Here is a 17,564-nt window from a genome sequence, read left to right as displayed (position 1 = left end):
ACAATTGATTATGAATCTCTTAGTCTACTGTACCATGTGTACTGTGTTAACTGGACAATTGATTATGAATCTCTTAGTCTACTGTACCATGTGTACTGTGTTTAACTGGACAATTGATTATGAATCTCTTAGTCTACTGTACCATGTGTACTGTGTTTAACTGGACAATTGATTATGAATCTCTTAGTCTACTGTACCATGTGTACTGTGTTTAACTGGACAATTGATTATGAATCTCTTAGTCTACTGTACCATGTGTACTGTGTTTAACTGGACAATTGATTATGAATCTCTTAGTCTACTGTACCATGTGTACTGTGTTTAACTGGACAATTGATTATGAATCTCTTAGTCTACTGTACCATGTGTACTGTGTTTAACTGGACAATTGATTATGAATCTCTTAGTCTACTGTACCATGTGTACTGTGTTTAACTGGACAATTGATTATGAATCTCTTAGTCTACTGTACCATGTGTACTGTGTTTAACTGGACAATTGATTATGAATCTCTTAGTCTACTGTACCATGTGTACTGTGTTTAACTGGACAATTGATTATGAATCTCTTAGTCTACTGTACCATGTGTACTGTGTTAACTGGACAATTGATTATGAATCTCTTAGTCTACTGTACCATGTGTACTGTGTTAACTGGACAATTGATTATGAATCTCTTAGTCTACTGTACCATGTGTACTGTGTTAACTGGACAATTGATTATGAATCTCTTAGTCTACTGTACCATGTGTACTGTGTTAACTGGACAATTGATTATGAATCTCTTAGTCTACTGTACCATGTGTACTGTGTTTAACTGGACAATTGATTATGAATCTCTTAGTCTACTGTACCATGTGTACTTTGTTAACTGGACAATTGATTATGAATCTCTTAGTCTACTGTACCATGTGTACTTTGTTAACTGGACAATTGATTATGAATCTCTTAGTCTACTGTACCATGTGTACTTTGTTAACTGGACAATTGATTATGAATCTCTTAGTCTACTGTACCATGTGTACTGTGTTAACTGGACAATTGATTACATCTGGTATATTATTCGTTAGTGCTAAAGTCCCATCCAATCTGCAAACGGCATCAGGGGAAAATAAAAGACTGGTTTTCTATATTGTCAACATTTCTTCAATTTATTAAATATTCCAGTTATGAAAACAAATTGGCATATTTTTACATAACTTTTAAACAAGTGTGACAATCAAATATTATAAATAAAGACAGTTCATAAAAGTTTAAAAGTGTGTAGAATTTACTATTTACATTTAATAAATACATATGCATATACATTATTAAAAGTATTACACAGCATAGTAGTAAATATCAATACTGGGTTTTAAACACTTTTTGCAATTAAAATGACATTGTCCACAAATTTATGCTATTTGCACTGGTCAGTGTTCACAATACATATAACCAAAGTTGATTTTATTGCTCTTTTCTACAATACTGGAATAAATTTACCCTGAAACTATATTAATACAGAATATGATTTATCATTATCTACTCACCCTTGCTGACAGAAATTGACAAAAGTGGCATCTACATGTAGATTGAGATGGAAAAGAGTATATGCATGAGAGATCTGACTGATAAGTGAATCTACTCAATTTGACATTTCTACTGTCTTGTACCTTCAATCTCATTATGTAGTGCTGACTGTGTTCATGACATGACACTTCAAGATGGTTAGACATCAGTGTCTCTTGCACCAGTGTCTGCAAATTTTGACAACATTACAAACCAGTATAAAAGAGCTTGATTTCCAATGTTCAGTTTATGTTTGTATTTCTGAAATCTACAAGCAAACAAAAATACCACTGTCCATTGATGCGGTGTGATGTAGTGTCACCAAGTGCGATGTGATGTGATGTTTGATGTGATGGTTGGTGATGTTTGATGTGATGTGGTGTGGTGCATTACATGGTGTGACGTGATGGGCATGCTACGGTTACATAGTAAACCAAGTGTCCTAAGATGAAAACAACGCCCTGCTCTATTTCTATATCTCAAACACATATTAGAAGGAGATTGTTCATTTGATTCATTTCAATGAGTTTTGAATGTAGGGAGCCTACTGAAGTTGGACATCTTGGAGAATAGAAGCAAACTGGTGAAATACTCGTATTATAAGAGACTATGCTAATCACTGAGTTTACTCTTCAGTGAAACCACTTCTTATTTCAGCAGCATGAGATAAGCAGAACCTGGTCAGCTGAATCTTGAATTGATGCATTCTCAGGTCATTCTGTAAAGAGATAACTTGAATGTCTTAATATCATTGACTTGCATTTCACAAGATTGTTATGTACCGTATATGTGCAGATAGGAGACTTCTAGAACAGAAAGACTGTGAAGTACATTAACTTTTATCTTTTCCTAATATATTAAACAACATACAATCTTTCAAAAGACATGTTAGTAAATTACATGTTTATGACAATGATGTGAACACTCCACGTCATACCAGGTCTTTGCACAATGCCTCATAAAAATGTGAATTAGTAATATTGTGATTTCAAAATCTATAAAAGTCAATGGGTTATTTGGCATACTATGCTCTGTTATCAACTACAACAATATAGAATACACATGCACTGAGTGGATGACAAGCACTGAGTGGATGAACAGTGACCGGAATTAGTGGTATTATTTTGAATTTACCTCCTTGCCAATGTACATAGACAGGTTGTCATCCTTAAAATGAGGAGTTGGTTGTACACTCAGCACAGAATATCCTGTAACAAATATTGAAAGGCTGTGTGTTATATTGAAAGTGGTGTATAGGTGTGGAAGTTGTGGCAAATCAGTATTCACAGTTAATACAGCTAGAAAATCAAACGTACTTACATGAAGATAGAAAATGTTTTGCTTGGTGAATTGTACTCTATGTCTACAACTCTACAGACATACACATATACATCTCTCTCTCACTCAGTCACCATGTGTGATAATAATACATCAAAGCATTGCGCTCTGTTCATATACAGTGTTTTTGTTAAGGTTAGGGAACCCCAGTAACAGTAAGGGGGTATATGGTAAAACTGGCATAGCTTACCATGCATTGTACCTTGAATTTGATGGGGAACCCTAGCAAAATGACTGAGGAGTTTACCTGCTTACAACTCTTAACAAAACACTGCAATATTGCAGTACACGTTACGGAAACTTCACGAACGCGGTGATACAATGAATGAAGAGGTGATATCGGGTAATAACCGATTTTTGTCATATACCTATATATGCCCATATCAATCACTCCTTGTGACGTTTAATGCGAAATATCACTTCTGATATGGGACGTTAAATATCATGATATTCACGTTAAATGTCATCAGAAAACACCTCTCTGATTGGACAAAACACATCGATTCTGAACATACACAAACAAATGGCGACCGTTCGTCAACGTTGAAGTTAGAGATATTGCATATGCCACAACGCTGTGGAATTTTCAAAACAAGGAAATTTTGTACTTCATATCACTAATGGAATCTTCATGTAATGAACAAATCTAAATTAACATGCCCCTAAGAACATTCCCACTTGTTAAATACAAAAAAAAAAGAACATTCCCACCAAATTTCCAAAGCAAATTGACGTGTATATGTAAGTCATAGTTCATTATCCATTTACTAAGTTTGAAAGAAATCAGTCAATGAATGTCCAAGAAATGGATCCGGACGCACAGACTGACGTACGGAGCCCAAGCTATAAGCCCTCCGTCCTGCACTATGTCCAGCAGGGACTAAACTACTGGGCAGATCAGTCTGACGTTCGGTGGTGGGAACATTCTTTAGGGTGTTTAGATAAAGAATTGTTCACGACATGATGATCTCATCAGTGATATCCAAATTAGGGCTAAAATATGTCTTTTTGGTCAAAAATCTTTAATTCCAAAATACTGAGCATATTGGGCTGAAATTTAATGGGTATACATATGGGGATGTACATTGTATAGATGAAGAAATATAAAGCATATAATGATCTTATCAGTGATATGCAAATTATGTGTAAAAAATATGAATTTTGGTCAAAAACTTATATCTCAAAAAGTACTTGGTCAGAGGCTGAAACTTGGTGAGATGTTTCTGGAAGTGTTATTCTGCAGATTTTCTTCAAAACATTTTGACCCAATTGGCCCTAGCAACCATGACCACACCCATAGCAACAACCAAATGGCAGTATAGTTTGATTAAATAACAACATCATTTGGTGAGTGAGTAAACATTCAAAAAATGTATGCAAATATCACTACCAACATTGACCACGCCCATAGCAACAGCCAAATGATTGCGTAGATTGCATAGATACCAACAGGGTTGGATGGACAACTGCATACTCATTCAACAAATGAACACATATACCTAGCATGGATCAGCATGTGGGTAAACATTTTTAAAAACTACAGTTTTGCTACAATGCCATTGGTGCTATTATTTAGTAAACAAACTTGTAAAATCATCAACCACAGTGTAACTAATGGCATGCATATGCATAAGCTTTATATTTTACATCAAATACTACTACATAGAATGGATGGAAAATAACCAACCATATCTTGCTGTCATTGATTCTTCATAAATCATAATAGCCATCACAGCATCTTCTTCAATGACTTTGTCTCTGAGACTGAGTTTAGAATGTCCTGATGCCATACATGCACTGAAAGAAGAATACATACTGAGTTTAGAATGTCCTGATGCAATTGGATCAATTCTCTAGAAATGTGGGGAATATTGATTGTTTTGAAGTCACTTACTGGTGAGAATCCAAAGTATACAAATGAAGGAGTTATGATTGACAGTGTCTCAAATTTGGAAAAAAAAACTTTTATGGTAATTAACTAATTAAGTGACTGTATGATTGGTAAATTAATGACAGCTTCTATCTCAATTAAAACACTCACATTGTCCTTATAGCTGTTTGTGGCAATGCCGTACCATGGATACCACATGATCGTACTCTTCTGCTTGCTACATAGTAGCCTTTAATGAGGTATGCAGCAGCTGAGGTGAATTCAACACTTCTGTTACAAACATGGTCTATAAACTAGAGATAACAAACAAACAAACAAACATCCACTGCTTTTATCAGATTTTAGGTGTCAAGATATGATTTTATCGAGTCCTCAAAATAAAAGATGAAATTGAATGCTATCACAAAGCACATCCATCTATTTATTTATTTATTTATTTATTTATTTATTTATTTGTGTCTGTCTGTCTGTCTGTCTGTCTGTCTGTCAATCTGTCCAACCAGCCAGCCAATCCACCAACCAACCATCCAACCAGACTGTCAGTCAGTCAATAAATCAACCAACTAATTAATGTATAAGACTAGACTCCAAAACCTATAGTGCTGTTCAATAGCTTTGGTTGGTTAATGTTACTGCATTCTTATTGAATTGGTAATTATCTTATGTTTGGATCTTACCACTTTGTCTAATATACATGTATGTATTGTCAATGGGCAAATATAGTTTGTCAATCTATCAACCATGATTCTGTTTTAATTACAGTATACAAATGTAATTAATGCCTGACATCAACAATGTATGTGATGTCTAATTACCATTATTTATCATTAATATTTTAGTGAAAGACAAAAGCCTTGACAATTACATATTGAAAGTCTTCCCTATTTGAGACAAGATTGCTGACACTTACCAACTGAAAGTCTTCCTTTGATATGATTGAGTGGACAGTGTGTAGTTGATGTTCATCTAATACTGCATTACTTAGTATTTGGTTCATTAGACATTGTTCTGTATAGTCATTCCATGATGTGTCAGTACTTTCACAGCTATAAATCATTCCAAAAGTACTGATGGAAAACGACAAGAGGAAATAATGAGTGAGACATTTGAATCATTTTGTGTAGTTCTAAGATATCAAATAACAAAACAGTAATTATGGCATAGGATAAGAATGTTAGCAAGTCTTCAAAATTGCAGTTAATAATTGGATGTTATTTTATATAATAGAAAGTCAACACTATTGTTGTTGTTTTGTTATTTGACATATACCAGTATAAATTGTACACTATGAGTACTTTATTTCTATAATTATACTCCTGAAATAGTGTACCAGACTTTAAAGTGTTAAAAATACAATTATCACCAAAAACAGCAAAGCTGACAACACTTACATCATTTATACCAGTAATACAAAATATGTTAAGTTTGCAGGTGCCATAAAATGGTATTAAAAAATGACAAACTCTTGTAACAATTTCAAAGCATTACAATTCTCTCCGATGCTAAAGTATGACCAATTGAGAACTTCCCAACCTCGAAAATCCGAGGTTAGTTAATATGCTAAGCTGTTAGAAATGTGTTAATTGGCCTCATCATCTATATCAACAGAAATAAAGAAGTGTCGGGTATTTGCATAATCTTCTTTTCCATCTTTTCATTGTATGCATGGTGCACTCAGACCACTATAGAAAGGTGTCTTGCTGCTAGACGTTCGGGCTTTCTCCCGATGAAGTTCGCTGTGATGGCGAACGCCCATCCTTATCGTATTGTAAATTCGGAATAACACCTGAGGTCTAGCAGCTGGACTAGGACATGAGTAGCTGTGGCCAGATTCATAGGAAGTATTTATAGTATAGGAGCACAGAAACTTCAAAGGCTTATTTATTCTTTATTGTTTAGTATAATGTCGTAGCGTTATTTTACAAATTGTGACGCGAACTTGGCTGCTTTATAATGAACACGCAGGACAATAGCCACCTTAGCTCTGAAATATGATTTGAGAACTCTCTGTCAGCAGTTGTGTCGCAGTTCTCTGAGTGCACATTTCCAAACTTTGACCCGTCTTTTTTACACCTGACCCCATGAAGACGCGACATTACACAAATATCCATTATCGGATAAAATCTAATTTTAGACTCTAGGTTAGATGCTTGCTCTGATTCACTTTTTATGATATTATCCTATAAAAAGTACTCTGTACGTGCGAAGAGTAATATTAGAGTCTAAAATTCGATTTTGTTGGCGTCTGTTAAATCGCTACCTAGTCTTGCTGCTAGATGTTCGTGCTTTCTTTCGATACTATAAGCGAACGAAGTTCGCAGTGAGGGCTTGCCTTGGATGTTCCAACCTTGATAGCGATGTTCGGTCGTGTGTCGTATTGTATCGGAAGAACATCCGAGGTCTAGCAGATAGACTAATCGCTACCATGAAAAGAGGCCAATGGTTTGCGTGATGTTGAAAATAAAACGTCCATATGATTATTATATTGAAACGGCTTAGTGAATACACACAACTAGCACTATAAACGGAGATGTGTTCCAATTTAGACTCAGACCACTAATGAATATTTTCAGTGGTCTGAGGTTACACAGACAAGGAACACAAAATTGCAGTCCCGTGCTTTTATAATGTTTTGCACTCGCAAATCCGTGATCAAAGAATGTACACTTGCTATTGAATCCAGGATGAATAAAGTTTAAACGTTGTAAACCTTTCTCGAATATATTCTGACAGTGATGTTGAATTTGAGGGAAAATTCTGTTTGACAATAGAATAGACTAGCCAAGATTACTGACTACATAGCTCTTCAATGTAAGTGTGAGCAGTGAAGTGAAAACAGCTAGTGTACTTCCCGTTTCTCGGACAAGGCAACATTATATCGCCCTTCACATGCTATTGTTTGTAATTGATAAAACAAAAGGCGTTCTATAGAATATCATATCCCTTCGTCGCTAAAATTAACAGAGACGAGAAAATGACGGAAATGCAAGTTATCGAACATTCAGGACAAACACCTTTTTCAGTTAGAAAAACTTCCCTTTTTGAAATGGAGATTAGTCCCCAGCATCATTTTCACAAACCTGCGAAGAGGCCTTGATTGACACAACATTGTACAGTCATGGACACAGTCTATCTGAGAGACATTCCTTACTGTTCACAAATACAGACATTTCTACTAGGCTACATCCATTTCGTAGGGTCTATGATCCATCTCAGACCGGTTGACCATTAGTGGTCTGAGGGTCCATGTCGCCCTGCTTGCATACGGAGTAAGTCGCCTACAAAGAGACAGTTGTGAAACCTGGGCTTACCTGAAATGCTAGTAACTAAAGATTTAACGCACCTGTGTTCAAATATCAGCAATAAATCGACTATTTAGTAATTTTACCTCGCCTTGGCTACAAAAGTACTAGTCCCAGTCCGGAGGACCAGAAATCCCGAAATCACAAGTTCAATCGTAATTTATGCCCAAGTGGACGCCCGATCAAATGTGGCGGAGTTTGTAAGGCGGGACTTTGAAATCAGTCAGAACTGGCAAAGTTCCGATTTCGACACTTTTTGTGATCGCACCAGCGACTACTATCGTCAAAAAGATGTAAAATTAGTGCATATTCGACCGATTGCTAATATTTGATAGCTTTAAGCCTTTAGAAGAAAAAAAAATTATATGTAATTATTTTGTTATTGGTGCGAAAGTATTTTGTTTTCGCACTCGCTATAGGACGGTTACTTTTCGTAGGACGGTGTTGAGCGAAACGCGTGTACCGTCTGCAAGCAGGACTGTGAGCCATGGTACAACATCTGAGCACAGACAAGGAACACAGTTTCTTGTCTGTGATCTGAGGTACAACTACTGACCATTATCGGATTGAGAGGTGTCAACGAGTTCCAGCAAGATGCTTAGTTTAGACAAACAAGTTTTATTTACACATAGCCCCAAAGCGTAGGCTGGTGGCGTTATTCACCATATGGGTACAGGTGTAAGAAGGTGCTAAAAGGTGTTACTTTTAGCATCAGCAGAATTGTAATGTTCTATGATAAATCCAAGTTGTTGAATAACTATAACCATGTACAAAGTTATGATATGCTAATCACAAGCAGTACAGATTAAAGTGCCTCTGAGTGACAAAAAAAAAAGGTGTTGTGCCATGGAGAATATATTGTTCATAGTTCAAAGAATCAATTGGACAGTAAAGTGTAGCTGGTAATGAGTAGGATCTATCTACTACATACCTTGGTCAGACAAAGATTTAAACACTATGTATTTAGGTTGTAATTACATAGCATTGCTGAAACCAAGCCATTAAAGGGTTAATTATTCAGTGTTTATTATGTCTCTCTCAATAGAATAATTGAAGCACATCACATTCATTTGCAATTTACCACTCTAAAGTAACTTTTTTTACTCTCCATGCTGTGTCATGCCATAATGGAGTACAACACCACTGAATCTCTGTGTTTGCTACAGTGTGCTAAAAGCTATGAATAAGTCAAAAAAACTTACTCTGTAAAAGTCTTGGGAATGTTGCCCATTGCCTAGCAAAAAATGCATTTTAATAGTTATTAAGTAATTATATGGTAACTTTTATAGACAGGTTTTGTACAAAGTGATAAACTGAAGAAACATCTAATTTAACACTCAAATTGAGGTTTGGTTTGTTGTGACAATATGCATAATTGAATTAATAATGCCATGTATTCTCAGATAATCAATTTCTTGCTTTCATATCATTTTCAGCTTTTTATTAAATTGTACCCTTTTCTGCAATAAAAATATTAATTATTACTAATTAACAAAGTGTAAGACTAGATGTAAATGTATCTTATCTGATCAGTGAAAATCAAATATAAGCCAGATGTGCATACATATAACTTAATTTTCCAGTGTAATTTGTATATTGATTATAAACTAATTTCCACAATGATATGACAAATTGAATTATGAACCATAATCACACTCTCATTGTATACCACAATTAGCTTGAAACACTGCATACAGTCATTACAGCCATCATGTTTTCATATATTCACACTTTAGGAGAAAACTTACATGTTGTGTAAAGATATCCTTTGTGTGAGTTGTCTTGTTAGTAGAATTATCTATATAGGCCCAGATGTTACATTCAATTGGTAGTATCAATTGTGATGACATCAGATCACTGTACTTCTTAGGAATATCTATAGTTATTGTACTACTTTCCATTGCTGTTGGTACAAACACTTTATGAACATTAACAAGTATCTTATTTCAGTTCATTCCAACACTTGCATATTTTCCACTTTGAGTATTGTCATAAAGCGGACAGTGGTTTTAATTTTTGTAGTCTTTTCACTGTGTGTGCATGTATGAGTGTGTGTGTGTGTGTGTGTGTGTGTGTGTGTGTGTGTGTGTGTGTGTGTGTGTGCATGTGTGTGTGTGTGTGTGTCTGTGTAAGTGTGTCTGCGTATGTGTGTCTGTGTGTGCATGTATGAGTGTGTTGTCTGTGTGTGTATATGTCTGTGTCTGTGTCTGTGTTATGACTTTTGACGTAACATTTTCTTATATCTTTTCAAGATAAAGATGATCGCGCGAGCTGCATATTATGATTTTACTGGATGTTGAATATTTGCACAGTGATCATTTCCCCATTGTACATTATACAATACAATGTGTTATACAAATACATGTACATGTACACTACAGAATCTGTTTAGCGACAAATGAACAATAGATTCTATACAACTGTTTTAGCAAGTATCTGTCTAATATGTTATCAGTATACATACCATTGACAAGTCTGTCTAATGTGTTAGCGGTACACATATACATACCATGTACTTATCAGTATACATACCATGTACTTATCAGTATACATACCATGTACTTATCAGTATACATACCATGTACTTATCAGTATACATACCATGTACTTATCAGTATACATACCATGTACTTATCAGTATACATACCATGTACTTATCAGTATACATACCCTGAAGAAGTCTATCTCTTACATCCTTCTTATAGTAGGTTAAATCACCAAGAGTACAAATTCCACCACTTGATAGAAGTAGAGAGCCTCCTGAAGGAAAAATAACAATTGAAAACAAAAAGTTTGATTGCTTAATTTATGCATCGATCAAGATTACTTTCCTTAAATGAGGCATAAAAAGCAAGAAAAGAGTACATGGGATATCGGTTATGTGCTATACTGGAAAGGTTATCATCATCATCAGAGAAGCAATTACCTCACTTTACTGTGTTGCTATAGCTATTTCTCTTGTTGTTAATTACAATTATAGTTACTACATTGTTATACAGTTAGTGATGTTTGAAATATTTCTATTCTACTTTAGTAACATCAATTGCTATGAACATCTCCACATAGTACATACCATCTATCACACGTGCTCCAGTACCATAGTTATCTTTAGTAACTGTTGCAAATAATGAAGTCATTCCAGTATGGTGTACATGATGTCGTGTGAAAGAAGATCCATAGGTTAATAGTCTGTGGATTACAGCTGTATCGTTGCCTATTGCCAGTAAATTCAGTCCTTTGGAAAGTTTGCCTTTCTGTTCACAATCACAAAGCCAAAGTTAACGTCAAGTAATACATGTACATAAAAAAGATGTTGAATGAATACCATTTATATATCAACATTGTGTACCAGTATATTGAGTGGAATATACATATTGGACACTATATGATCTGAGTGGAATGTATATATTGGACACTATATGATATGAGTGGAATGTATATATTGGACACTATATGATCTGAGTGGAATGTACATATTGGACACTATATGATTTGAGTGGAATGTATATATTGGACACTATATGATTTGAGTGGAATGTACATATTGGACACTATATGATCTGAGTGGAATGTATATATTGGACACTATATGATCTGAGTGAAATGTATATATTGGACACTATATGATATGAGTGGAATGTACATATTGGACACTATATGATTTGAGTGAAATGTACATATTGGACACTATATGATCTGAGTGGAATGTATATATTGGACACTATATGATTTGAGTGGAATGTACATATTGGGCACTATATGATCTGAGTGGAATGTACATATTGGACACTATATGATTTGAGTGGAATGTATATATTGGACACTATATGATCTGAGTGGAATGTACATATTGGACACTATATGATTTGAGTGGAATGTACATATTGGACACTATATGATTTGAGTGGAATGTATATATTGGACACTATATGATCTGAGTGGAATGTACATATTGGACACTATATGATATGAGTGGAATGTACATATTGGACACTATATGATTTGAGTGGAATGTATATATTGGACACTATATGATTTGAGTGGAATGTACATATTGGACACTATATGATTTGAGTGGAATGTACATATTGGACACTATATGATTTGAGTGGAATGTATATATTGGACACTATATGATCTGAGTGGAATGTACATATTGGACATTGTGATCTGAGTGGAATGTACATATTGGACACTATATGATTTGAGTGGAATGTACATATTGGACACTATATGATTTGAGTGGAATGTACATATTGGACACTATATGATTTGAGTGGAATGTACATATTGGACACTATATGATTTGAGTGGAATGTACATATTGGACACTATATGATTTGAGTGGAATGTACATATTGGACACTATATGATTTGAGTGGAATGTACATATTGGACACTATATGATTTGAGTGGAATGTACATATTGGACACTATATGATTTGAGTGGAATGTACATATTGGACACTATATGATTTGAGTGGAATGTACATATTGGACACTATATGATTTGAGTGGAATGTACATATTGGACACTATATGATTTGAGTGGAGTGTACATATTGGACACTATACGATATGAGTGAAATGTACATATTGGACACTATATGATGTGAGTGGTGGAATGTACATATTGGACACTATATGATTTGAGTGGAATGTACATATTGGACACTATATGATATGAGTGGAATGTATATATTGGACATTATATGATTTGAGTGGAATGTACATATTGGACACTATATGATTTGAGTGGAATGTACATATTGGACACTATATGATTTGAGTGGAATGTACATATTGGACACTATATGATTTGAGTGGAATATACATATTGGACACTGATGGAATGTACATATTGGACACTATATGATATGAGTGGAATGTACATATTGGACACTATATGATGTGAGTGGTGGAATGTACATATTGGACACTATATGATTTGAGTGGAATGTACATATTGGACACTATATGATTTGAGTGGAATGTACATATTGGACACTATATGATTTGAGTGGAATGTATATATTGGACATTATATGATTTGAGTGGAATGTACATATTGGACACTATATGATTTGAGTGGAATGTACATATTGGACATTATATGATATGAGTGGAATGTATATATTGGACACTATATGATATGAGTGGAATGTACATATTGGACATTATATGATTTGAGTGGAATGTGCATATTGGACACTATATGATTTGAGTGGAATGTACATATTGGACATTGTGATCTGAGTGGAATGTATATATTGGACACTATATGATTTGAGTGGAATGTACATATTGGACACTATATGATCTGAGTGGAATGTACATATTGGACACTATATGATATGAGTGGAATGTACATATTGGACACTATATGATATGAGTGGAATGTACATATTGGACACTGTGATCTGAGTGGAATGTACATATTGGACACTATATGATTTAAGTGGAATGTACATATTGGACACTATATGATTTGAGTGGAATGTACATATTGGACACTATATGATTTGAGTGGAATGTATATATTGGACATTATATGATTTGAGTGGAATGTACATATTGGACACTATATGATTTGAGTGGAATGTACATATTGGACATTATATGATATGAGTGGAATGTATATATTGGACACTATATGATATAAGTGGAATGTATATATCGGACACTATATGATATAAGTGGAATGTATATATTGGACACTATATGATTTGAGTGGAATGTACATATTGGACATTGTGATTTGAGTGGAATGTATATATTGGACACTATATGATATAAGTGGAATGTATATATCGGACACTATATGATTTGAGTGGAATGTACATATTGGACACTATATGATTTGAGTGGAATGTACATATTGGACACTATATGATCTGAGTGGAATGTACATATAATTGGACACTATATGATCTGAGTGGAATCTACATATTAGACATTGTGATCTGAGTGGAATGTACATATTGGACACTATATGATTTGAGTGGAATGTACATATTGGACACTATATGATATGAGTGGAATGTACATATTGGACACTATATGATCTGAGTGTAATGTATACATTGGACACTGTGATCTGAGTGGAATGTACATATTGGACATTGTGATCTGAGTGGAATGTACATATTGGACACTATATGATCTGAGTGGAATGTACATATTGAACACTATATGATTTAAGTGGAATGTACATATTGGACACTATATGATTTGAGTGGAATGTATATATTGGACATTATATGATTTGAGTGGAATGTACATATTGGACACTATTATGATTTGAGTGGAATGTACATATTGGACACTATATGATATGAGTGGAATGTATATATTGGACACTATATGATTTGAGTGGAATGTACATATTGGACACTATATGATATGAGTGGAATGTATATATTGGACACTATATGATTTGAGTGGAATGTACATATTGGACAATATATGATTTGAGTGGAATGTACATATTGGACACTATATGATTTGAGTGGAATGTACATATTGGACACTATATGATTTGAGTGGAATGTACATATTGGACACTATATGATTTGAGTGGAATGTACATATTGGACATTGTGATCTGAGTGGAATGTACATATCGGACACTATATGATTTGAGTGGAATGTACATATTGGACACTATATGATTTGAGTGGAATGTATATATTGGACATTATATGATTTGAGTGGAATGTATACATTGGACACTGTGATCTGAGTGGAATGTACATATTGGACATTGTGATCTGAGTGGAATGTACATATTGGACACTATATGATCTGAGTGGAATGTACATATTGGACACTATGATTTAAGTGGAATGTACATATTGGACACTATATGATTTGAGTGGAATGTATATATTGGACATTATATGATTTGAGTGGAATGTACATATTGGACACTATTATGATTTGAGTGGAATGTACATATTGGACACTATATGATATGAGTGGAATGTATATATTGGACACTATATGATTTGAGTGGAATGTACATATTGGACACTATATGATCTGAGTGGAATGTACATATTGGACACTATATGATTTGAGTGGAATGTATATATTGGACATTATATGATATGAGTGGAATGTACATATTGGACACTTTATGATTTGAGTGGAATGTACATATAATTGGACACTATATGATTTGAGTGGAATGTACATATTGGACACTATATGATTTGAGTGGAATGTACATATTGGACACTATATGATTTGAGTGGAATGTACATATTGGACATTGTGATCTGAGTGGAATGTACATATCGGACACTATATGATTTGAGTGGAATGTACATATTGGACACTATATGATATGAGTGGAATGTACATATTGGACACTATATGATTTGAGTGGAATGTATATATTGGACACTATATGATATGAGTGGAATGTACATATTGGACACTATATGATTTGAGTGGAATGTACATATTGGACATTGTGATCTGAGTGGAATGTACATATCGGACACTATATGATTTGAGTGGAATGTACATATTGGACATTGTGATCTGAGTGGAATGTACATATTGGACACTATATGATATGAGTGGAATGTACATATTGGACACTATATGATTTGAGTGGAATGTACATATTGGACACTATATGATTTGAGTGGAATGTACATATTGGACATTGTGATCTGAGTGGAATGTATATATTGGACACTATATGATATGAGTGGAATGTACATATTGGACACTATATGATTTGAGTGGAATGTATATATTGGACACTATATGATATGAGTGGAATGTACATATTGGACACTATATGATTTAAGTGGAATGTACATATTGGACACTATATGATATAAGTGGAATGTATATATTGGACACTATATGATATGAGTGGAATGTACATATTGGACATTATATGATTTGAGTGGAATGTACATATTGAACACTATATGATATGAGTGGAATGTACATATTGGACACTATATGATTTGAGTGGAATTTATATATTGGACACTATATGATATGAGTGGAATGTACATATTGGACACTATATGATGTGAGTGGTGGAATGTACATATTGGACACTATATGATATGAGTGGAATGTACATATTGGACACTTTATGATTTGAGTGGAATGTACATATAATTGGACACTATATGATTTGAGTGGAATATACATATTGGACACTATATGATATAAGTGGAATGTATATATTGGACACTATATGATATGAGTGGAATGTACATATTGGACACTGTGATCTGAGTGGAATGTACATATTGGACACTATATGATTTAAGTGGAATGTACATATTGGACACTATATGATTTGAGTGGAATGTACATATTGGACACTATATGATTTGAGTGGAATGTATATATTGGACATTATATGATTTGAGTGGAATGTACATATTGGACACTATATGATTTGAGTGGAATGTACATATTGGACATTATATGATATGAGTGGAATGTATATATTGGACACTATATGATATAAGTGGAATGTATATATCGGACACTATATGATATAAGTGGAATGTATATATTGGACACTATATGATTTGAGTGGAATGTACATATTGGACATTGTGATTTGAGTGGAATGTATATATTGGACACTATATGATATAAGTGGAATGTATATATCGGACACTATATGATTTGAGTGGAATGTACATATTGGACACTATATGATTTGAGTGGAATGTACATATTGGACACTATATGATCTGAGTGTAATGTACATATAATTGGACACTATATGATCTGAGTGGAATCTACATATTGGACATTGTGATCTGAGTGGAATGTATATATTGGACACTATATGATATGAGTGGAATGTACATATTGGACACTATATGATTTGAGTGGAATGTATATATTGGACACTATATGATATGAGTGGAATGTACATATTGGACACTATATGATTTAAGTGGAATGTACATATTGGACACTATATGATATAAGTGGAATGTATATATTGGACACTATATGATATGAGTGGAATGTACATATTGGACATTATATGATTTGAGTGGAATGTACATATTGAACACTATATGATATGAGTGGAATGTACATATTGGACACTATATGATTTGAGTGGAATTTATATATTGGACACTATATGATATGAGTGGAATGTACATATTGGACACTATATGATGTGAGTGGTGGAATGTACATATTGGACACTATATGATATGAGTGGAATGTACATATTCTACACTTTATGATTTGAGTGGAATGTACATATAATTGGACACTATATGATTTGAGTGGAATATACATATTGGACACTATATGATATAAGTGGAATGTATATATTGGACACTATATGATATGAGTGGAATGTACATATTGGACACTGTGATCTGAGTGGAATGTACATATTGGACACTATATGATTTAAGTGGAATGTACATATTGGACACTATATGATTTGAGTGGAATGTACATATTGGACACTAT

At 34.0% G+C, this 17,564-nt stretch overlaps 2 protein-coding genes across 2 annotated transcripts in view; both read right to left on the bottom strand.

The window, feature by feature from the left end:
* Window positions 1-1,354: 1,354 nt before the first annotated feature.
* Window positions 1,355-10,091, bottom strand: LOC144439081 (minichromosome maintenance domain-containing protein 2-like). The gene is made up of 7 exons (XM_078128336.1): window positions 9,827-10,091; window positions 9,281-9,312; window positions 5,687-5,843; window positions 4,927-5,069; window positions 4,573-4,682; window positions 2,682-2,755; window positions 1,355-2,265 (listed from the first exon to the last, which is right to left on the bottom strand). Exons 1-7 carry the CDS (start codon window positions 9,977-9,979, stop codon window positions 2,173-2,175), a joined length of 762 nt encoding a protein of 253 aa, XP_077984462.1. The 5' UTR covers window positions 9,980-10,091; the 3' UTR covers window positions 1,355-2,172.
* A 362-nt stretch (window positions 10,092-10,453) lies between these two features.
* LOC144438696 (minichromosome maintenance domain-containing protein 2-like) overlaps window positions 10,454-17,564 on the bottom strand; it is a 53,497-nt gene continuing 46,386 nt past the window's right edge. Inside the window, exons 14-16 of the mRNA XM_078127842.1 lie at window positions 11,152-11,332; window positions 10,726-10,838; window positions 10,454-10,462 (exon numbers count right to left, since the gene is read on the bottom strand). Coding sequence (XP_077983968.1) covers window positions 10,454-10,462; window positions 10,726-10,838; window positions 11,152-11,332 — 303 coding nt within the window. The remainder of the gene's footprint in view (window positions 10,463-10,725; window positions 10,839-11,151; window positions 11,333-17,564) is intronic.

The sequence above is a fragment of the Glandiceps talaboti genome, chromosome 8, assembly GCF_964340395.1.
Source record: "Glandiceps talaboti chromosome 8, keGlaTala1.1, whole genome shotgun sequence".
Classification (NCBI taxonomy): Eukaryota; Metazoa; Hemichordata; class Enteropneusta; family Spengelidae; genus Glandiceps; species Glandiceps talaboti.
The sequence above is the reverse complement of the archived record's forward strand: the minus strand, read 5'-3'. Positions and strand labels throughout refer to the sequence as shown.